Source organism: Sceloporus undulatus, chromosome 3 (assembly GCF_019175285.1).
Source record: "Sceloporus undulatus isolate JIND9_A2432 ecotype Alabama chromosome 3, SceUnd_v1.1, whole genome shotgun sequence".
In the NCBI taxonomy this organism is placed as follows: domain Eukaryota; kingdom Metazoa; phylum Chordata; class Lepidosauria; order Squamata; family Phrynosomatidae; genus Sceloporus; species Sceloporus undulatus.
In genome coordinates, this window is record NC_056524.1 from 268,630,671 (window position 1) to 268,654,170 (window position 23,500).

General features: G+C 41.3%; 1 protein-coding gene across 1 annotated transcript in view; it reads right to left on the reverse strand.

The window, feature by feature from the left end:
• The window catches only part of TP63 (tumor protein p63), a 182,837-nt gene that overhangs the window by 151,961 nt on the left and 7,376 nt on the right, over positions 1–23,500 (reverse strand). Inside the window, 1 exon segment of the mRNA XM_042460239.1 lies at positions 790–918. Coding sequence (XP_042316173.1) covers positions 790–918 — 129 coding nt within the window.

A 23,500-nucleotide genomic window follows, 5' to 3' on the forward strand; every position in this document is an offset into this window, starting at 1 on the left:
ATCCACTGGAGCAGAGACAGGTCTGTTTACCCAAGCTGACTTGCTTGATTCACATATAATGTCATAAATCACAATGGAGGATGAGCAAGTCAAAGTTCCTCAAATATTGTGGGTGATGCCAATAGGTCCCGTGATGACATTTTCTGAGTGTGAGCAGAGTTGGCATCTGGATTTGTGGCAAGGTCCTGTACACATCTCCCCATCTGTGTTGTGCATCCTTCTGTAAGTAACTGCTTGAGACTGGGATGGATTAAGTGACCATTCAACTCTATGCATCTGTGGAAGTAGGCTCAAATGTACACAAGCTCATGCTCCCAGCTTCTTTCTTTCCATTGGTCTCAAAGGTGTTGCAAGATCCCATTGCAAACTGATTTTCCAGATCAATATGTTTTTGAAATCTACCTCAATGGTTGCCAAACTTTGGTCTTCCAGGTGTTTTGGACTTCAACTCCCAAAAGCCCTAGCCAGCTTGGTCAACAGTCACAAATCCTGGGAGCTGAAGTTCAAAACATCTGGAACCACTGATCTACTGAACCACTGGACACAAATAAAGCTAGTCTTGGGGCAGCAACGTAGGTCCATGTCCAGCACCAATAGAACCCTTGCAGAGACATAGAATTACACCCAGTTCTGGAGCAAGACATCTCCACAAACCCATCAAAATCAACTACAGAAATGTTATGCCTTGGGGGAGCAGAAAAGCCCTTCGAACTGAGCAAGGAGGAATGCATTTTCTCCAACTCTTCCTCATTCCAGCAGACCCCTGAGGTCCTCCATCTTTCTACTTACTGCTCTAAGATGTCCCAGAGCTGCTCAAAAAACTCTGGATGGACGTATTCTCTCGTCTGAGACCCCTGTGACATAGTGGAACGGTAATAACTCTCTCTCCAGGAGAAATGGCTTGGAGGGTCCACAAACCTATAAAACAAAAAGGAGAAAGACCCCACAAATGAATTTATTTATCATTTATTTTTGCATCTTTTTCCCACTCCCCAGAGTCCACTTTTTCAGTTTCCAAGGAACTCTCAAAGCAGATGAAGCAAAAGCAATACCAATTATTTAGCAAAACATTTAAAAACAAATAAAAGTGATAGAGCAGAGGTGGTCAAAGTGCAGCCTGCAAATCGCCTCAACCCAAGCCTCCCATGTAAAAATGTGGGGAGGGATTTTCAGGCAATTTTTGCTTTTAAATCATATGCTATTGTTGCTGGGACCCTACGACGAACCTATCATGGGGTCTTTCTTGGCAAGATTTGTTCAGGCATTTGCCTTCCTCTGAGGCTGAGAGAGTGTGACTCACCCAGGGTCACCTATGGGTTTCCACAGCTGAGCAAGAATTCGAACCCTGACCTTTACAATCACAGTTCAGTGCTCAAACCACTACCAAGATTGGCTCATATGTTAGGCCCCTCAAATGCCTAAAAAACTACAAAATACCCACCTCCACCCCACACAACCACCCCCAAATTCCTGACTATTCCCCAAATATCCTCTACAGCCCTTCTCAAAATGCTGACAAAAAAAGATGTTGCACACAGTGCCAAGAGAAAAAAAAGTAATGAAAATAGCAGGTTTAATCAAATAAAATGTTCCAAAATGTCCAGGTTAGGACTCCTTGCACACCATCAATATCACCTTGGTTTTGCAAACAAACAAAAATTAAAAACACAGAGCAGGGGGTCTCCATTAATCCAAGACCCTCAGAAAACTTTGAATTAAATTGTAATTGAGAACTATTTGGGAGTCAGTGTGGTGTAGTGGATTGTGGGGCTGCGTTATTTTATTTTGCCTTAACTTAATTGATTACTCTGTACAGCATTGTGTAAGTTTACAATGCTTTAGAAATAAATTTAGAAGTAATAAAAATAATAATAATTTTGGAGGATTTCAGATTTCAGAAATCTGGGTAAGAGAGACTCATCCTCTATTGGGAATTCAGTCCTGACTCCTTTTTGTTGCAGTCCGACTCATTCAAACCCCTTCACAAATACTGAACTAAGAACTGATATGAAACAAGTGCCAACGAATAGTTCTTAATTTAAAAATATATCTAAAAGAAAATCATTTCTTTTTTTCAAAGACAAAAGTGAATTTTTGACCTCTTCCGGTTTGGTTTAATTGGGATTTGGGGGCATCTCTGCTAAATTTGCCTGTGCAATTATCCAGCTATGATTTAAAAGGGAAGCATGCATAAAATTGGTGCATTTCATCAGTTTCAGGCAGCACCATATTATTCAAAATAAAGCCACCTCACCCGCTCTATTTGCATCCATTCCTGGTCAACAGCTGAGCCTCTGCCTGATCCTACATGTATAAGTCAAGAGCAGGTTTTGGGGGCCAAAATTATAGATTTTGATATGACCCATGGATAGGTTGAGGGTAAAACTTAGCAGCATGTAACAAAGGATATAAAGGATGAAGCAAAGGAAAACAATGCCAAAAAACTTACAAAATTCCAGCAGACATAACTTTGTGCTCACTTTAAAGGCTGGATGGATGTGAGAATAGAGGAAGGTCGGTGCTTCCAGGACTCTTGCCTTTCACTTGGGGGTGGTTCCCTTTTGTAAAAACTAGAGTTAAGGTACAGTACTTACACTGACCCATGGATAAGTCAACTCAAGTTTTTGGGGTCATTTTTTGACCTACATTTCTAGATTTATACATGAGTATATCCAGTAGATATTTTCACGTACAGACTGAGTATCCCTTATCCAGAATTTTAAAAGGCAAAATAGCCTCTAATCCAAAATTGTACACATGGGATAGGAACACCTTTGCTTTGCTGATGGTTCCATGTGTACCAACTTTGTCTCATGCACAAAATTACTGAAAGTACTGTGCATGAAAATGACCCTTCAGGCTAGGCATATAAGGAAAGAGAGATGACTTTTGCATTGAGACTTGGGTCCCGGCTCCAAGATATCTTATTATAAATATACAAACATTCCAAAATGCAAAGAAATGAATAAATCGTTCCAAAAGCTCAGACACTTCAGGTCCCAAGCATTTTGGATAAAGGAGATTCTACCTATATCAGGTCAGGAGTGTGCCCAATGCATCTGCCTGCCCAGGTACTCACTAGGCAACACAGTCAAGGGGCTCTATGTCTTCCAACAGCAGGCCTGGGCTTCCAACTCCAATCAAGCAGAAACCTGGGGACCTAGGGAGGGCCTTGCAACCTCCCCACCTGAGCCACATCAATGCCTTTTTGCACAGCTGATTCCCATGCCTGCATTGATAGGGAGGGAGAGGGAAAGGAGGGAAAAATAGGGGGGATGATGAAATGGGGTGGAACAATCCCAACTCTCCCCCTCTCCCATAGCTCCTCATTCTTTCTTTGCCAGAGGGAAAAGGTGGGCTGTCTCACCCACCGTATTTTTGGAGCTCCCCTACTCTAAACAAGGAGCAGCCCTAAAATAATTAAATCTGACACCCCCCTCTGACTGAATAGAAGTGGTATAGTCCATTCCACCTTGTGCAGGTAAAGGGAAATCCCATGGTCCTGGTGGACCACAATCCCCAGGATTCATTGGCATTGGCTATGTTTGGCAAAGGCTACTGGGAGTCCAGATCTTCTGCCAAACTGATGTAGGATATGGGGTGCTTCATTTATGGAAAAACTGGTAGATACAACATATAAATGAAAGAATTGTGAGGTGGATAAACCTTTAATAGAGAAATGGTTTGTCTTTATAGAATATGTTAACAACCATTTTCAAACATTGAATCCACCTGTGCAACACCTGGGTCTCTGGAAGAACATTATAAAGGAGGCCTCATACTAACTGTCAGTGGCTGAATGTGCACCGCTTTAACTGCCATGGCTCTGTCCTATAGAAGCTTGGGATCTGTAGTATAGTGATACATTTAGCCTTGTCTATCAGAGAGCCCTGGTTCCACAACAAGCTACATGTTCCAGAAGTCCTTAACATTGAGCCACAGGAGTTAAAGAGGTGTCAAACTGCATCAGTTGTGCAGTGCAGATGCATCCCCCGTCACTGTAATTCATTGCTGTTTTCACTTTTATAATCTCTTCCATTAGCATCCTCTTTTGTTTTACCCCAGTACAATTTGTTAAATTAATTGCTACCTGTTACATTTGTGTCTTTGTATCTTTCTACACAAAACCAATAAAAGAAATTTTTAAAATTGGATTTCTGTGACCTTCAACTGTGCTGATTTGGCAGGGACAGTCACAATTAATCCTCTGCCATCCCATTTTTCCATTCTTTTTAAAATGTCCCAGTTTCTCTCTCCTCCTGCCATTTCCCCGCTTTGTCCTCGTATTCCAGTTGCTGCAATCTGAGCGCAAAGTGCAAAGGTAGTTTGCATTCCTTCAACTCAGGAGAGAGAAAAGGGGAGGGGAATTTTAATTTTAATTCGAACTCAGGCAAATACAAACTGCTGCAACCCTTTCTGGCTTGGATAATGTTCCACATTAACAACATCTTGACCACACTTTGATATGGCTTGGCCACACGTGTCCCAGTTTCCTTCTGCCAAACCTTGGAAGGGATGAATTTCTAAGCTGATGGGACATACCTGGTTTCCATTTCTGGAACGGCATCACAACAATTATGTTTGCAAACTGATCTCAGTTTTTCCACATGAAGAATGGAAATAAAGCTATTAAGCTCCCCCCCCCCCTTGGTTTTGCTCACAGCATTTCCAGTAGGTCGCTGCGTGTGTGTGTTTACAACACTTAAGTCTCATAATTTCTTCCAAAGGAACCTATTTGCATAGGCTAAATAATCTGAACACTTGCAAAGGACTTAGAATTCCCCTTTACTAAGCTGCAAGGGGAATTCTGAGCAGGCTTCAAGAAACCACAGGACTCTCTTCTTTTTCTTTTTGGTCTGCTACAGGTTAAAAAGTTTGTTTATTGCTATGTTTTTTTTTTTTTTTAATATCCTGTTGTTCTCCCAATAAGAGAGCCAAACAGTAGCTTGTTGCCATGTGCCTCCAGGTCATTTCCAACTTATGGCGACCCTATAATAATTTTTGTGGCAAGATTTGTTCAGAGGGGAGTTAGCCTTGCCATTCCTCTAAGGCTGAGAGAGTGTGACTTGTGCAATGTTATCTCCAGTCAAAAGATAAGGGTGCAAATTCTTCATGGGGCTCAGTTGAAGTCAAGAGGAAAGGGGTAAGTGCTCATCTACAGCTTAGTTAGTAGAGCAGCAGCTTGCTACAATTTGTAAAGATCAATCCACTTGTTGCTACTTTTTCTATATATCTTCCAGGAGGATCTATGTATTTACTTTCTCCTTCTCTTGGTGCCAAGGCTCATTCTCTTTGCTTCATATTCACATTTTTGATAGAAGCAAAGATGCTCAACTGAATGTTACCTATCCTACCTCCTTATCTCTGCATCTACACTGCATAATTAATGCAGTTTGGAACTGCTTTAACTGCCATGGCTCAATGCTATAGAATCCTGGGATTTGAAGTTTTGGGAGCTATTTAGCCTTCCCTGTTAGAGACTCTGGTGCCACAAAAAACTACAAATCCCAGGATCCCATAGGATAGAGCCATGGCAGTTAAAGTGGTGTAAAAACTGCATTATTTCTGCAGTGCAGATGCAGCCCTTGTTCCAAGAGAGCCACTGCTTTATTTTTTTCCCTAAGGCAACGTGTAATCCAAATACACAAATAAAGATGCGTTTTTTAAAGACACTAAGCAGTTAAGGTGGTGTAAAACTGCATTAATTCTGCAGCACAGATGCAGGCCTAGTCCAATACTCAGACCACTACACCACATTACTTCCTTACATGTTACCAACTATCAAGCCGCAAATTACTTTGTTACTAGATGTCTTCAAGTCATATAGCAGGGGTAGGCAACCTTGATCTGGGAACAGCCCCTTGAGCTAAAATTTCCATCCAAACATTGGAAACAGTAAAAGAATATGTTCTGTGTGCATGCATGCTTTCATGACAAGCTGTGAGCAGCTGTGGTTGGTGCTTAGCACATAATGCTTAATGGATCACCAGGGGTCATCCTTCAATCTCAGGATTCTGGGTTAAAAAACCTCAGGGCCTAAACTGGCAACCCTATTGCCATTATCTGTTAGAACTGCCAGATCTTATGTCAGGTCCGGGATCCTCTTTTCCAGGAGGAATCTCAGGGTGAGAGCATTGTCTTGAAAAAGTATGTGTGTATAGAGAGCCAGCATGGCATAGTGATTTGAGTGTTGGACTCAACAACAACAAATCACTCTATTTATTCAACCTGTATGCAGAAAATATTGTACACAGGCCTCATTCCCACTATTTTTTAAACCAGATTGCAATTCAGTTTGAACCGGTTCAAATGACCCTGGTTCCCACTTAAATCGAATTGTTGAAGCGATTCAGCAAGGGGGGCCATGCACCAGACCCATTTAACTCACGTCTTTTTGACACTGATGCTTTATAGCTAAATTGATACTGCGCAAGTGTGAACCAGATGCAGATCGGAATCAATTTAAATTTGCCCTTCGGCTGGCTGGAGTGGATGTGTATTGAACCAATTCATTCCTGAATGTGAACCACAAGTGGGTTATCTTACAGGGAAAAAAATGTGATCAGGGCAATGTAGTGGGAACCACACTCCACTTTCAAATTGATCCATTGGTTCAGATCGCAAACCATTTTTTTGTTTGTTTGTTTTGTAAGTGGGAATGAGGCCAGAGGAGGAATGAAGATTGGAGGAAGGAGTATTAACAACCTAAGATACGCAGAAGACAAAATGCTACTAACAGAAACCAGCAAAGATCTGGAACAACTTTCAAGGAGGAAAGTGCCAAGGTTGGATTAATGCTGATTTTTTTAAAAAAAAAATAATGATAATAATGGGCACAGAAGATCTAAAAGAATTCATCCTAGATAACTAGAAAATAGAAATAGTCAAAGAGTTCCTATATCTTGGATCAAATACTTTGAAAGGAAACTGCAGTCAAGAAATTAGGAGAAAACTAGGACTGAAAAAGGCAGTGAGCAATGAAACAACTGAACAATATCCTAAAGTGTAAAGATGTAAATCTGAACAGCAAAGTGAGACTCATCCAAACCTTTGTATTCCCTATCACCATGTACGAATGGTGGAAAGGCTTCCAGACCTTTCCCCATTTTGGTTGCCTTCCTCTGGTGTAGTACCTTATATTTCTCCCTGTTGAAATTCATTTTGTTAGTTTTGGCCAAGCTTTCTAATTTGTTAAGATAATTTTGAATTCTGGTCCTGTCCTCCGGGGTATTATCTATCCCTCCTAATTTGGCATCACCTGAAAATTTGATAAGCATACCCTCTGTTCCACCATCCATATTGCTGGTAAAAATGTTGAATAGCACTTTGCCCAGGACGGAATCCTACGGCATCCCACCGGTCACTTCTCTCCAAGCGGAAGAGGAGCCATCACTGCACACCCTTTGCGTTCGGCTGGTCAATCAGTTTCAAATCCACTGAGGATTAACCTGGACTGTCCCTAGCATATCAAGACAGTTGGAGGATATAGAATACTTCTGAGTCTGACTACCACTTGGTGGACACCCTCAACAGGAGACCACCTTCATGCTCTACCCTCTGTATAAACTTCTAGAGGGATGTTACGTGGATGTTGTTTGAAGCAGCAAGAAAGACCATTTGCTTGACCCAGCCAACACTGGCAGTGTCCTACAGCTGCCTAGAAGGGCAGACGTTCAAGAAGTGAGTATTATACCGCAGATTCTATTCCTCCAAAAGCTGTCACTGTTGAATATGAGGGGCTGTTGAAAAGGTGCAAGGGGCCCTGACAGATAAAATCAGTGGCAACCAAGGTTGAGTCTGCATTAGAGAAATGATGTGGTTTGACACTGCTTTAACCACCATGGTTTCATGATATAGAATTCTGGAATTTGTCGTTCTGTGCGATCTCAAGCCTTCTCTGTCAGAGAGGTCTGGTGCCATAACAAACTAGAAATCCTACTATTCTATAGAATCATAGAATCATAGAATCATAGAGTTGGAAGAGACCACTAGGGCCATCCAGTCCAACCCCCTGCCATGCAGGAAATCCAAATCAAAGCATCCCTGACAGATGGCCATCCAGCCTCTGTTTAAAGACCTCCAAGGAAGGAGACTCTATCACCCTCCGAGGGAGTGCATTCCATTGTCGAACAGCCCTAACTGTCAGGAAGTTCCTCCTAATGTTCAGGTGGAATCTCTTTTCCTGCAGCTTGCATCCCTATAGCATTGAGCCATTTCTATAGCATTGAGCAGAAATAATGGCGGGGTACAGACCGCCCAAAAAGGGCAGTCTCCCGCCACCCTGGTTTGCTGCGTGAGGGAGCCGCAGCGGGCAAACCACGCAGCTCCCTCGCACAGCAAAAAGAAACCACAAAAAGTGGGTTCTTTCTACGGTGCTGTTGTGATGCCGCAAGGCATTGATGGCACACTTGCGGCATCACAAAGGCGCTGGGACGTGCGGATGCTATGCATCCATCACATCATAATGGCGGCACCCATATGTACAGGGTGCCACCATTTTGACACCCCCGTCACATGCTAGCGGTGAGGCCAGTATGGATGGCCAACCCTTAGCACGTGACAGGGGCAGTGCAAAGGCCCATTTAATTTGGGCCAGTGTGTCAAACTACATTATTTCTTCAGTGCAGATGCAGCTCTTGTTCCAAGGGAGTCATTACTTTATTTCTCCCCCCCCCCCCCCGGGCAAATTGCAGTTCAAATATGCAAATTGAGAGTATTTATTTAAAGCAAATATAGTAACCTCATTTGTCATGGTGGCCTGGGGATTCTGGGAAATGTAGTTCAGAACAAGTAACATCCCCCCCCCCGCCCAAACATTTCACAGATTAAAACCAGGATATGTGTGGCCAAACAATATTGAAGTGTAGTCAAGATGGCAAAAGTTGTCACTGAGAAGAACAGTGACACTAGGAAGGGCTGCAGCAGTTTGCTTTTGCTTGAGCCAAATGGAAAGGGCAAGATTCACTACCCTCCTCTCCCCATTGCCTGAGTTGTTCTTTGAACTCTCTTTGCAGCAAGGAAAGGAAAGGCTGCATCTGCACTGCAGAATTAATGCAGTTTGACACTGCTTGATCTGCCAATGGCTCCAGGCAATAGAATCCTGGGATCTGTAGTTTGTTGTGGCACCAGAGCTCTATGACAGAGAAGGCTAACTATCTCACAAAACTACACATACCAGCCTAAGAGATTTGTGGATGCAGCCTAAGACTCAATAAACTTACTAGAAGCGTCACACGTTTGCAATATATATCTATATAGGTATATACAAATATATATTAGAGCCTGGAAAGGTTATTCCCTGAGAGTACAGCTTCCTGAATTGTGTAAAACATAGTCTAAGATCAGGCAGTTTCCAAAGCTCTGATGAGTTTCTTATCCAGGTCAAGATGCATGTATTTGAAGTGGATGCTTCCATGAGCCATGGCAGTTCAAGCAGTGTCAAACTACATTATTCTTGCAGTGCAGATGTGGCCTAAGCTAAGGGCAAAAGGGGAGGAAGAAAAATAAACTGGGACATTTTAGAAGCAGCTAAATAAGGAGAGTGTCAGACAATTAACTGGGACACCTGGTGCCACGTCGAGGCTATCAGAGAATATGATAGCATTTCCTAGATTCTGCTGTAATTGTGCTACTAGCATGTAACCAACAAAATTCCCAAGGCTTCATGCATACCTTGACTGGGTCTAATGAGGCCCCATATCATCCCCACTTGAACCCAAATCCTGTTCCACGGATGCTTCAGGCAGCAGAGAGATCTGAAAGATGGCTGAGAAAAGGTTCATTCAGCCCCTTTGCCTTTTCACTTGCTTGCATCCCTTTCAATCCTTGGTCTTCTCAAGTTATAGACCTTTATTTTTATCCTCTTGCAAGGGATGGCGTGTGTGTGTGGGGGGGGGTTTACAGCAACACACACACATGGCTTGAAGCTGGAGGAACTTGGCAGCCCCTGGGCTTCTGGAATTCCCCCTGTGCTGCATTTTAACATGAGGTTGATTTGTAGATAGCAGCAGCGCATTGGAATGAAGCCGCTTGTAGCTGTGCCAAAGGAGGAGAAAAAGGAGAAGAAGAGGAGGAACAAGGGAGGACATGGGGGGCAGCAGATTTGGATTTTGCAGAATGGGCCAAGCCAGCTTCTTCTAGCAAGGCATTGTGGTGTCATTTGGTATTCCCCTAACTCTGTTGGTCCTGTTCATATCTTAAATGCACATACATACACATACTAGTGCATCATCCTTCCCCGTGGCTTTCTAAAATTGCTCAAATGGGGAATTGAACCCTGATCTCCAGATGTCACAGTCCAGCACTCAGCCCTCTACAACCCAATGGGGCTACGAGTCTCACTTTCTCAGCCTTAGAGGATGGCACTGGCAAAGTCCATCTGAAGAAATCTGGGCTACAAAACCCTATGATAGGTTTATCTTATTTTGCCATATATCAGAAGTGGCTTGGAGGCATGCAACAGCAACTACAAACTAGAAATTGTAAGAGGCAGCATGGTGTAGTGGTTTAATGTTAGACTGTGACTCTGGAGACAGGGCTACAGATCTCTGCTCAGGCATGGAAACTCACTGGATGGACTTTCAAGAGTTATATAATGCAAACAAAGAAAATCGAAGTGCACAACTCCGCCTGCTCACAAATAAGGACTGGGCAAGCAGATTAGTGTCATGCAGAGGCATCACTGGGAGTGCAGAGGGTATGGACTGCATCAAGTGACAGCTCACAAAACCCTGGGGAGTAGACACCCAGTGGAGCAATCCAACTGAAGGGACTGACACAGCTATTGCGTGAGTAAGAAAGGACATCACCTCCCTTTCTCACTTGCCCAGCAGCCATGACCGTGAATGGGACCTCCAGAGGTTGTAGTACCACCCCTCTCAGCAGCAGCCACTGCTGGGATGTGTGCCCCCTCTATTTGAAGTCTTGATTGGCTTCTGGGCCAGTAGAGAAGCCAGTGGAGCTTTGAAAGCTTGCAATGTGTATTTTCTGCATCTTGGTTGGCCAAAAAAGGCAACACTAACTTGTGGATTTTGGATGTCACTGTACTTTGCTGTATGGCCAACACGGCTACCCTTGGATATGTTTTATTACAGATTTGATCATTTGTGAGTTTGCTGGAGGATAGAGAGGGAGTGGATGGGGAGTGAGATGACTGGCAATTAGACACAGGAGATGCCCTTGAGGATGCTCCTTTGCCACTGCTGCCCCCATCTTAGTTGTTTCTGCTGCCGCTGCCGCTGCTAAATGGTGCCCACTGGACAATACCCCCAGCTGGTGTTTGCCTCCTCCCAGCCGCCACCCTTCTGCCAGATAAGGCCACAGAATTCCCTCACCATCATGTGGCCCAATGAGCTGGGGGGTATAGGCCCCTTTTACAGCACTATGATTTCCCTTTAACTGTCATGGAAACATCCTATGGAATCCCAAGGTTTGTAGTTTGGAGAGATACTAGCAAAATCTGGCTGAAATTCTAAGTACTACTCCCTAAACTTCAATTTTCAGGATTCCATAGGATGCAGTCATGGCAGTTAAAGTGGAATCATAGTGTTATAATGAGCATAATATGAAAGGGCCCTGAGAAACTGTTATGTGCAATTCACTTCAATCCATATAGAGGAGGGAGACTAAGGGATTCTGGGAGTTCTCATCCAATAAATTTTCATAGAGAAGAGGGGGCAGGTGTGCGGCCCCAGAAGGTAGGCCTAATTCTAATGGTTTGAAGTTACAGGAGGGTACATTACAATTAAACATTAAAAGGAACTACAGAAAGAGTGATTCAGCAATGGAAGTGAATGCCTAGAGAGGTGGTAGGGTCTCCCTTGCTGAATGTCTTCAAGAAGAGGCTGGACAGCTCCCTGTTGGGGATGCTCTTAGCTGAAGATCCCACACTCTCTGCACTGAAAAATTAATGCAGTTTGAGACCACTTTAACTGCCATGGCTCCATGCTATGGGATCCTGGGATTTGTAGTTAGATGGGGCACAAAAGCTCTCTACCTATCTCACAAAACCACACACTACAAAATTCCATAGCATGGAGCCTTAGCAGTTAAAGCAGATTCAAACTGCATTATTTCTGCAGTACAGATGCAACCACAGAGCAGGGGCTTGGACTTGATGGCCCATGAGGCCACTTCCTGCTCTTGCATTCTAAGAACATTTTTTCAAAGCCTTGCTGTCAGCTGACAAAGGCTGCATCTACACTGCAGAATTAATACAGTTTGACGCCACTTTACTTGCCACGGCTCCATTATATGGAATCCTGGGATTTGCACCAGAGCTCCCTGACAGAGAAGGCTAAACATCTCACAAAACTACAGGTTCCAGAATTTCTTAGCATTGAGCCATAGCAGTTAAAGCAGCGCCAAACTGTATTAATTCTGCAGTGGTGATGCTGCCAAAATTTCCCCAAGAACAAGCCTGCAATACATTTTCCTGGTTGGGTCTTTCACCAAATACTTTCAATTGGCCAAGATCAGGTCTGGAATCACTTGAAAAACCTTGGTATCAGACTGATGGTCAAATGTGCACCATTTTGGCTCTTTGTAGCAAATTGTTCAGAGGGCAGCCTGATGAGCGCATGAAGTATGGTGATGCTTGGAGAGAGAAACAGGTGCTGATGGGTTACTATCTCAGGTCATGCAAGGCAGGCATTCCTCAGATGCAGACACCATGAGGGAGGCTGAATCCACAGGCAGCTGAGGTGACATCATGCCCAAGGGGAAGATGAGGAGACCCGCACCCAAGACTTGTTGGGGGGGAGGAGGTCACAGGTGCTGGAAGATGCTGTATCCACTGATGGAAAGCTCATATTTAGAAGTATAACTTCAGAGAAGAGGGATCGTGGCCACAGGTGATGGTTGTGAAATCTAGAAGGCTGCTCTTTTTGGAGTGTGTGTGTGTGTGCAAAAACAAGAATGCAAAATAAAGCTTGGGATGCAAATAAGGATTTGGAAAAAGGAATCCAGAATGGGAACAGGTGATGCTCTCTTTTATTCTCTAGCAATGTGCCTTTAATTTATTAATGGACTGATAGATGTAATTTGATTTTCATAAGAGCAGAGGGTGGTAGTATATTCCTCATCTTTCATGTGGTCCTTTTCTCAAGAAAGAATGCTCCCCTCCATTCATTCCTCAGCTTTGGGAGCACTCTTCTGCAGCACCACATCTCAAATGAGTTGATTTTCTTTCTATCTGTCTTTCTTCACTGTTCAACTCTTGCATCTATACATGGTGATGGGGAATACAATTTGTGTGATTCTAACTTTTGTGTTCAGTAGGATCTTGTTCATGGCTGCCCTTCTCATTAGTCTTCTTATTCTTCTTCTGATTTCCTCATTGAAGTGTCAGTTATGATCAATGTTTGATCCAAGGTACAGGAAATCTTTAACTATTTCTGTTTCTTCGTGGTCTAGTACAGTACATTCAACCTTTGGATATTAAAAAAGTGTGTGTAGTTTGTGTGTGTGTGTATATGAGAGTAACAATTGCAGAACTCCTCCATAATCCTGTAAAAGACTTCAGATGGGCCTCTCTCAGACAGGCAGCTTATGAGCCTATTATTTCACAAAAGCTTCAAAAACTTATAAACCCTCTCAGATGCCATAAAAAGAAGACGAAGGTGCCATCTCTCTGAGAACTAAGGAAGGAAAAATTTCCAAGCAGGGAATACAGAAGGAGGAAGAGAGAACAAAGTTTCTGTAACCAGCCAGCTAGGTGAACATAGAGAAGAAGAGGTGAGGGGGATACATTTTCCAGAGAGTGACCCCATGTCCTCACTGCCAAGGAGGACAAAGCACCGCAAAATGTAGCGCATTCAAGAAAAAGGTAGGGCATGACCAAATAAAAGCTAAAAACACCCATATAAACATGACTCCATGCTTCTTTGTTCTGCTTCAAATGGAAGGCATTTTGGAATTCCTCCTGGACTGAAGGTTGAAATGTCCTAGAAAAGAAAGACCTCTGGTTACCCTGCTGCAGAGGCCCTTTCCCACTACACAGATAAAGCGTTATGATTCCAGATTGAAAGGCATGATTCCATTCTATGCATTCCTTAGAATGGAAGTTTAAGGAGGGGTACTTTGAAGGTTGAAAGCTAGCTAGCATTGGGTAGTGCTTTGAGTGTTGGGCTAAACCTCTGGGAAAGCAGGTTCTAACCTCCACCATGGAAACCTACTGGGTGGCCTTGGGCAAGTCACACTCTCTTAGCCTCAAAGGAAAGCAATGGGGAACCTCCTCTGAGCAAATCTTGCCAAGAAAACTGCATGATAGAGTCACCGTACATCGGAGGTCACTTGAAGGCAACCAACAGTACTTTGAAGGCACCAGGTCCCATCTGGACACTGAAGCTGAGCAGGATCAGGCTTAGTTAGTCCTTGGTTGGGAGACCACCAACAAATACCAGGTGCTGGAGGCTGCATTGCAGAGAAAGGAACTGGCAAACCAACCTCTGAGGATTTCTTGCCTAAGAAAACCCTCTAAAATTCATGGGGATGCCATAAGTCAACAGACAACTTGAAGGTACATACACATATACAAAAGGCAGATCCTATATCAACTTGGAAGCTACACAGGGTCAGTAAAGTAAGTGCTGAACTGAAAGCGGCTCTGTGACTTGGCTTGCTCATGACATGAGCTGCTGATTTTCAGCTGTGTAGCAACCAGCCTTTGGCTGATTGCCCAGACTGTGTTTGGGATACTGCCCTGGAGTGCAGATTGGTCCTGTGTTTTGCCTGTTTTGGCCCTGTATGTCATCTAGACAAGTCAATATGGGAATGGGGTGGGAACATTTCTTCCGTGAGAACACAGTCTCAGGGTGACCTCTGTGCATGGAGTTAATGTGGCACATTCATAAATTCAAGAGAATAATAAACACAAGAACCGACTTGGTATAGGACTTTGAGTGTTGGACTGGGACTCTGGGAGAGCAGGGTTTGAATCTCTGCTCCTCCATAGAAACCTGCTAAGCATGTTATATTATGTCAGCTTGAGAGGAAGGCAATAGAAAACTTCCTCTGAAGAAATATGGCCAATAACATTGAATCACAATGACATAATGGTATGAGTGTCGCACTGGGGATGTATTCACACTGCAGAATTAAAGTAGTTTGACACCATTTTAACTACCATGACTCTATCCTACAGAATCCTGGGATTAGTAGTTTGGTGAGGCATCACAGCTCTCTGACACACCAGGCTGAATATTTCAACAAACTACAAATCCCAGGATTCCACAGGATAGAGTTATGGCAGTTAGAGTGACATCAAATTACTTTAATTTTTCAGTGTGGATACAACTCAAGGACTCAAGGAGACCAGAGTTCCAATCTGGGGATTATAGTCCAAAAAGGGAAAATTTCCATCCTCCACTTGTCTATGTGTTCAGTAGCGAGCCATGCTGGATAGGAGATTCTGGGAGTCTAAAAGAAAACCTGTTTTATATTTTCCTTGTCTTTCTAATTCAAAATCCAACAACTGATCACCTCTGGAAGGTCTGAGGTCTCATTTCCTTTTCCTGTCTCTCGCCACACGACATGGCTTGCTTCCTTGAGCCTTCTAATACTAACCCTTCTGCAGACCACCCAGTGCCGTCCACCTTAGCCATCTGAGCATGATGCACAGACATTGGTATGAACTGGTCCAGCTCCACGTGGGGGATTGGGTTTCTTGGGAACATGACATAATCCCTTGCCAAGAGAAGATGCTGAGCAGGCGTGGGTGAAAAAACTTTGCATGCTAAATATAAAAGGAAGGGAAAAGTGTCCCTTGTTTGTGTCTGTCGAGATCTTTTTAACACCTCGAGGAGGGAGGAGGGAACTGAGACGATGCAAAAGCCCCACGTTTAAAGGGAACAGGTGCAACTATTACAAAGCCACCCTTAATCCCAAACCCATACATCTCGAAGCTTCAATGTAGTCTGGCTGTCATTTCCGAAAGAGGAGCGCCTGATCTGTAAACATCACACCCCCAGCTTAATCGGGGATGGAGGGGGGTATAATTACACAGCTCCAAGCAATGAGCCTTTGATCATAATTACGGCTCCTCCGTGGACTCCGCTGTGGTTGCTTTCAGGCTCAGGGAGAGCAATGTTTCTTGGAAGGAAGACATTACTGTTATTATAATTTTTTCCCTTTCTTTCCCAGGGATGTTTGCTTCTGGCTGGTACTTGCTAAATTCAGCAAAGGGCCAAGTCCAACTAACTTCACTTTGCAGATCTGCATGCAATAGCAATAGCATTTACCTTTGTATACTGCTTAATAGTGAACTCAGTACTGTCTAACTGGTTTAATATATATTGCAGCAATAATGCATTTTGACATTGATTTAACTGCTGTGGCTCCATGCTATGGAATTCTGGGATTTGTGGTTTTGTAAGCTATTTAGGCTTAGGGTCACCATAAGGCAGAAATGGCTTGAAAGCACACACACATCCTATGCACATAAAGAAATCCATCTCTGATTTGTGTCTACAATGGAGCATCTTGAGTGGGGTTTCCACCCTCTTCTCCTTTGCCTTCAAAAAGCAATAAATCACCGGAACTGGAATTATCTTGAGTGACTGATGCTGGGACAGCTATATCAAGCATAAGTATTTTCTCAGATGTTGTGCAAAGCAGTATCCAATACCTCCTTGCTTGATATTTTCTCTCCCCTCTATTGTGCAAAGATAGCTGGACTGTGTCCGGTGGGCTCCATCTCCAGACCCTGAAGGATCTGAATTGCCAGCCACAGGATTTTACCTGTGCACAGTCCAGCTCCTATCACAGATTAGTGATGAATTTTTAACCAAAATTTCTTGTCAAAGGAAGCAGTAAGTAATTTTAGTGATCTTCCTCCTGTTGTGAGAAAGTATTCAAAAACCATAACAATTATTGAAGCCTATTACCAATTCAGGATTCATTGTGTACAAAATTCACACGTGGGTGTTTTGCAACAAGAACAGCATCTTCTGCTCAGGAATCAGCAATGTTTTGCTTCTGTTGTTGTTGTACATCACCCATGTGCAACTTTTGTACAGAAGTCCTCCATTACAGTATTTTCTGCACAAGAAATAATAATCTTCCAGTAAATAACATGCTGGGTTTTGTTTGTTTTTTACACAAAACAACCATGTGCCAATTTTGTACAGATCCCTGAACTGCAATGATTTCATTAGTCCAGGATTCATCAAAGTCCAGGTTTTCTTACCACTGTTTATCTAGACCTAAACTAACAAAATGAATTCCAACAGAGAAAAATGTAAAATACTACACCGTTTTGGGCAGTAAAACTGAAGTGCACAGATATAGGATGGGGGACACCTGGAAGTACATGCGAAAGAAATTTAGGAGTCTTAGTGGACGACAGCCTGAAATGAGCCAGCAATGTGGTAAGATGGCTGAGAAAGCCAATACAATTCTAGGCTGCATCAATGGATGTTATAACATGGGAGGTATGTCTCTCAATTTCGAAAGAAAAGAAAGTAGGGCTAATTCAGAAAGGAACGCAAGTACGTGGATAGTTATCACACCACAGAAGAACACAGCGCCCACCCCAAAGCCAAAGTGGTGCAAATGCAAAAGAAATTATCATATAAATATGTACCCTTCATAGTCTAGAATTCAAATTAGCATCCCTGCACATGCGCAGAGAGGGCAGAATCAGATCGTGAGCTTTTCACAGTTCCAGCGGGGCTTGCTTCCAGTTCCGTGGTTTTGTCTTGTTTCACATTATTTGTTCATTCATTACCCCTTATTTCACGTTATTTAGGCAATTCACCAATTCAAAATCAGTCCAAAGTGACCTTGTACTTGGTTTGAGCATTGGGCTATGACTCTAGATGGCAGGGATCAAATCCCACTGGGTGACCTGGTGCAAGTCACACTCTCTCAGCCTCCTCAGAAAATGGCAATGGCAAACCCCATCTGAATGAGCCTGCCAAGAAAACCCTGTGACAAGGTCTCAAGAGAGAAAGAGAGAGCCCTGTCTGATCCCTTCCCTCCAGTTGGAAAGGGTGACTTTGCAAAGGGAAAGAGCTGGAAAGGGCTGAAAGGAGGAGGAAAAAGAGGAGGCAGTGTGTGTGTGTGGGGAGGGGGGGATGCTTCATCCCCAAAACAGCTCCAGAACTCCAAGAGGAGAGAAAGGCCCCCACACCCGCAGGGAGCGAGGGAGGGAAAAATTGCAGCCAGCAAAGGAGCTTGGGAATTGTAGTCTGATTCTAAGGCAATCCAAGGGCGACTGAGACATGCATTCCATACCTGCCAAATTCAAACTGAATGCAACTTTAGAGTGGAACAGGATTTGTAAATTCTGTATTTCCCTGAATTTACACATCTCTTGGTTGACTCTGCATTGGGTTCAAATTGACCTAGTACTGACTTCGATTATGTGTGATAACCTCTCGTGCAAAAATATGAAACCCCATGATTGCGTCTTGGATCACACTGCATTGACCTTCCAGTTCCTCCCGTGTGATAACGTCTAATAAGAATGTAGTGTCCAGATCAAGGGATATAATAGTGCCACTCTATTCTGCTTTGGACAGGCCTCACCTGGAATCCTGTGTCCATTTTTTGGGCACCACAATTCAATAAGGACATCAAGAAGCTGGAGCGTGTCCAGAGGAGGACAACCAAAAATGGTGAAGGGTCTGGAAACCACCAAGTCCTAACCAAGTGGCTTTGGGAGCTGGGTATGTTTAGCCTGGAGAGGAGGTTAAGAAGTGATATGATAGAAGGAGAAGGAGGAATCCCCTTTTCTTTTCGGTTTGTCAGGATTCGTATTATCTATCTGTCTGGAATATAACTTTATTACTTATATTAAAGTGCTTGTCATTTTAACAAAGTTCTTGTGTTTATTTGTTTAAAATTGATAATGAAGATATTATCGTGGAACGTTAAAGGTCTCAACTCACCCCAAAAAAGAAAAAGAGTTTTTCTCTTCTTGGAGCGGAATCAGACTGACATTATTTGCCTTCAGGAATCTCACATTAAATCTAAGGATATAAGGTTAATTAAGAATAAGAAATTAGGTAAAGAATACAGCACATTATTTGACAAGAGCAAAAGAGGAGTTGTTATTTACATCAAAGATCATATTGAATCGAAGGAGCTATTTAAAGATAAGGAGGGTTATTACTTGGGAGTGGAAATCTGTTGGAAGGGGAAAAAAATGTTTAATATTAGGTGTTTATGGTCCGCAAGAGAACAAAAACAGATTCTATAAGAAACTACAAAATAAAGTAATGGAATTTGATTATGAGGATGTGGTAATATTAGGAGATTTCAATGGTGTTATACAACCTAAAGTAGATAGACTCTCAGAAAAATACATTAAAGAAACACAAGGGAAACTCCCAAAAAGCTTTTTTGATCTAATGAGTAATTTGGGTTTGACGGAGGTATGGAGACATCTCTATCCCAAAGAGAAATCTTATACTTTCTTTTCTGAAAGGCACCATTCCCTATCGAGAATAGATATGTTCCTTGTATCCCAAGATTTAGTTAAAGAGATCACAAAAATGGACGTATATAATAGAGATATCTCTGATCATAACCCAATTATCTTAAACCTGAAAGACATAAATAGACCCAAGAACTGGTATCTAAATGAAGATTTATTAAATGATGGCAAAATCATAGAGGAATTTAGGACAGTATTCAAGCATTTTATAAATGAAAATAAGGATAAAGGGGTTCAACTTCCAATGGTATGGGATGCGGGGAAAGCGGTAATAAGAGGCTTCTTTTCTACATGGAATATAAGATTACAAAAATGTAAGAAACAAAGAGTAACAGAGTTAAATAATTTGTTAAAAAATAAAGAAAATGAACTACAAAGATTTCCAAGAGATAAGAAATTACAGAGAGAAATTAAATCGATCCAAAAACAACTTGAAGTAGAAGCAATAAATGAACTTAATAAGAAATTAAGATTAGCCAAACAAAAACACTTTGAACAGGCGAATAAAACAGGCAAATGGTTGGCATATAAACTAAAAAAGGAAAAAGAAAAGAAAGCAATTAATAAAATTAAACATGACAAAGGAATAGCCACACAACAAGAAGAAATAAAAGAGGTTTTTGTGAACTTTTATCAGAATTTGTATAAGGAACAATCAGTGAATCGCGAAGAAATTAAAGATTATGTAACTTTATCAGACATTGGAACCTTATCAGAGAAACAACGATCACATTTAAATAACCCTATATCAATACAAGAAGTCTGGGAAGCAATCGATTCAAGTAAAGTAGGAAAATCGCCTGGTAATGATGGCCTAACAGCAAAATTTTATAAAACATTCAAACTAGAACTGGGAGGCATTTTACAAGAAATCATGAATGAAGCTTTAGAAGGAAATATTCCCAATTCCTGGAAAGAAGCAGAAATAATATTGCTACCCAAAGAAGGCAAAGACACTTTAGAACCAGCAAATTACCGTCCAATTTCATTATTAAACAACGACTACAAAATATTTTCCACCATACTGGCGAATCGTCTAAAGTATTGTTTGAAAGACTTAATAGATGAGGACCAAAGGGGATTTTTACCGAATAGATTTATGAGGGATAATTCAAGAATTCTATTGGATATATTAGAATATTATGAACAACATAATGACAAACAATTAGGACTGTTATTCGTAGACTTAGAGAAAGCGTTTGACTCAGTTAATTGGTACACGTTGGTTGAGGTGTTAAAAAAAATTCAGGCAGGCCCAAATTTTATTAATTGGATAGAAAAAATATACAAGAACCAAAGAGCTCAAATTAGAATAAATGGTGAAAAAACCAAATTTATCAATATAGAAAGAGGTACCAGACAAGGTTGTCCCTTATCCCCGCTGTTGTTTCTATTAATAATAGAGCTCTTGATAAGAGAAATCAAAACAAACGATCAAATAAAAGGTATAAAGCTCAAAAACCAACAATATAAGATTAGAGCTTTCGCTGACGACCTAATTCTCTCGTTGGATGACCCCCTTGGAAGTATTGAGTTAGTAGTAGAAACTTTTGAAAAATTTGGTTTGATGACGGGTTGTAAAATCAATAAAACAAAATCTGCTATTTTAACAAAAATTATGGGAAATGAAGATCAGAAACATTTGGAAAATAAATCAGGTATCAAAATTGAGAAAAAAGTGAAATACTTAGGAATCTACATTTCAAGCAAAACAAATAACTTATACGAAGATAACTATAAAAAAGCTTGGGCAAAAATCAAACAAGATTTATTAAAATGGAACAAACTAGGTCTCTCACTAATGGGTAGGATTGCCAGTATTAAAATGATGGTGTTACCGAAATTACTGTTCTTATTCCAAATGATTCCTGTTATCACGTCGGACAAACCTTTTAAAGAGTGGGACAAGGACCTGTCACAATTCATTTGGAAAGGGAGGAAACCTAGGGTTAAATATAAAATAATGCAAGATTCTAAAGAAAAAGGAGGCTTAAACCTACCAAATTTTAAATTGTATTATGAAGCTTGTAGTTTAATTTGGCTTAAGGATTGGATAGAGATAGCAAACCCGAAACTGCTTGAAATTGAAGGGGATGGAAACACCTTTGGATGGCACGCCTACCTAATTTATGGAAAGGATAAATCAAATAGATCATTTAAACTACATTTGATTAGAAATTCCCTTATAAGAATATGGAATAAATACAAATCAAGAATAGTTCAAAATATAGAAGGATGGGTATCACCACATGAGGCATTTTATAGAAAAGATATGATTGCAGATGTGAAATGGTATAAGTATAAGGATATACTGGAAATAAGTAAAGGAGAAATTAATTTAAAATCAAGGGAAAAATTAAATGAGGAAGGTTGGAAAATCAATTGGTTTGCGTATAATCAAATTAGGTTGAGGTATAAAGAAGATCTTAAGACTCATAAAATAGAACTAACTCAAGGGGATTCAGAATTAGGAAAATTACTATTAGCTGATAATTTAAAAATAATTGGGAAAATATATAAAATTTTATTGTCGTATGAGATGGAACAGGAGGTAGTGAAGGAAGACATGATTAAATGGGCTAAAGAAATAGGTCATACTATAGAGATGCATCAATGGGAGAGAACTTGGAAAAATAACTATGAACTCACGGTCTCCCAGAACTTAAGAGAGAATTTCTATAAAATGTTTTTTCACTGGTATTTGACACCAGCTAAAATGGCAAAAATTTATAAATACAACAATAACTTGTGTTGGAAATGCAAAAAAGAAATTGGAACCTTTTACCACTGTTGGTGGTCATGCAAAGAAGCTAAAAAATTTTGGAAAATGATTTGTAGTCAAATTGAACTCATTATGGGGAAGAAAATACAAATGAGACCTGAGATCCTTTTGCTGGGCATTTTCGGGGACGACATAAGAGGAAATGAAAGGAAAATCTTGTACTATTTGGTCACCCTTGCTCGATTGTGTTTTGCTCAGAAGTGGAAAAGCAATAATTGCCCAGGAGTAGACGAATGGATATTTAAACTATATGAAGCTGTGATGATGGATAGATTAACTCAAGCACTAAGAAATGAGGACAAGAAACAGACGGAGGATGATTGGATGATAGTAATTAAATATATAGAGGCAAGATGGGGAGAGGTAGCTGTAATCTCATTTAAATAGAGGGGACAGAGAACTCGGCCAATTTTAAGATTCGAACACAATGGTTTTATATTAGAACTAAAGGGAAATAGGATCCACTAACATAATAGAGAAATTTGGAAAGTCAAATAATATGAAGAACTATAAATATGAAGAAGGTAGGAGGAAGTCAGTAAAAGTATGTGTCCAAGAATGAAAGGGAAGGATGAATGGGAGCTAAGAGGTGGATAGTAGAGAAATTTGAGAGAGAGTAGAAGAATATGGTAAGTGGGAAGGTAAGGGAAAGTAGATAGTATGAAGGTATTTAAAGAAGAGTAAAGAAGAGTAGGAGGAGAGGGGATAGTTAGGAAGGTTAAGGAAGAGGAAAATAGTCAAGGAAGGAATTAAGCAGTTAGGTTGGAAGATAAAGAGAGGGCAGGTTAGTTGATAAGATAAAATAAGATAAAGGATGGGCACAGCATACGGAATTTATAATATATAGGTATTTTTTCTTTCTATATTTGTTTAAATTAGTAATATGTAGGACTTTATGTGTTGTTAGTTGTGTATTTGATTGTGTGCGTATGGATATTGGTGTAATTCTGTACTTGTACTGTTGTATTTATATGTATATTTTAATCAATAAAATTTTTAATATATAAAAAAAAAGAAGTGATATGATAGTCATATTGGAAGGGGTGTCACATTGAGGATGGAGCAAGCTTGTTTTCTGCTGCTCCAGAGAGTAGGACACAGAACAATGGATGCAAGCTACAGGAAAAGAGATTCCACCTCAACATTAGGAAGAACTTCCTGAGAGTAAGAGCTGTTTGACAGTGGAAGTGTTGGAGTGTGGTGGAGTCTCCTTTGGAAGATTTTAAACAGAGGCTGGATGGTCAACTGTCACAAAGAGTGCTTTGACTGCATCTTCCTGT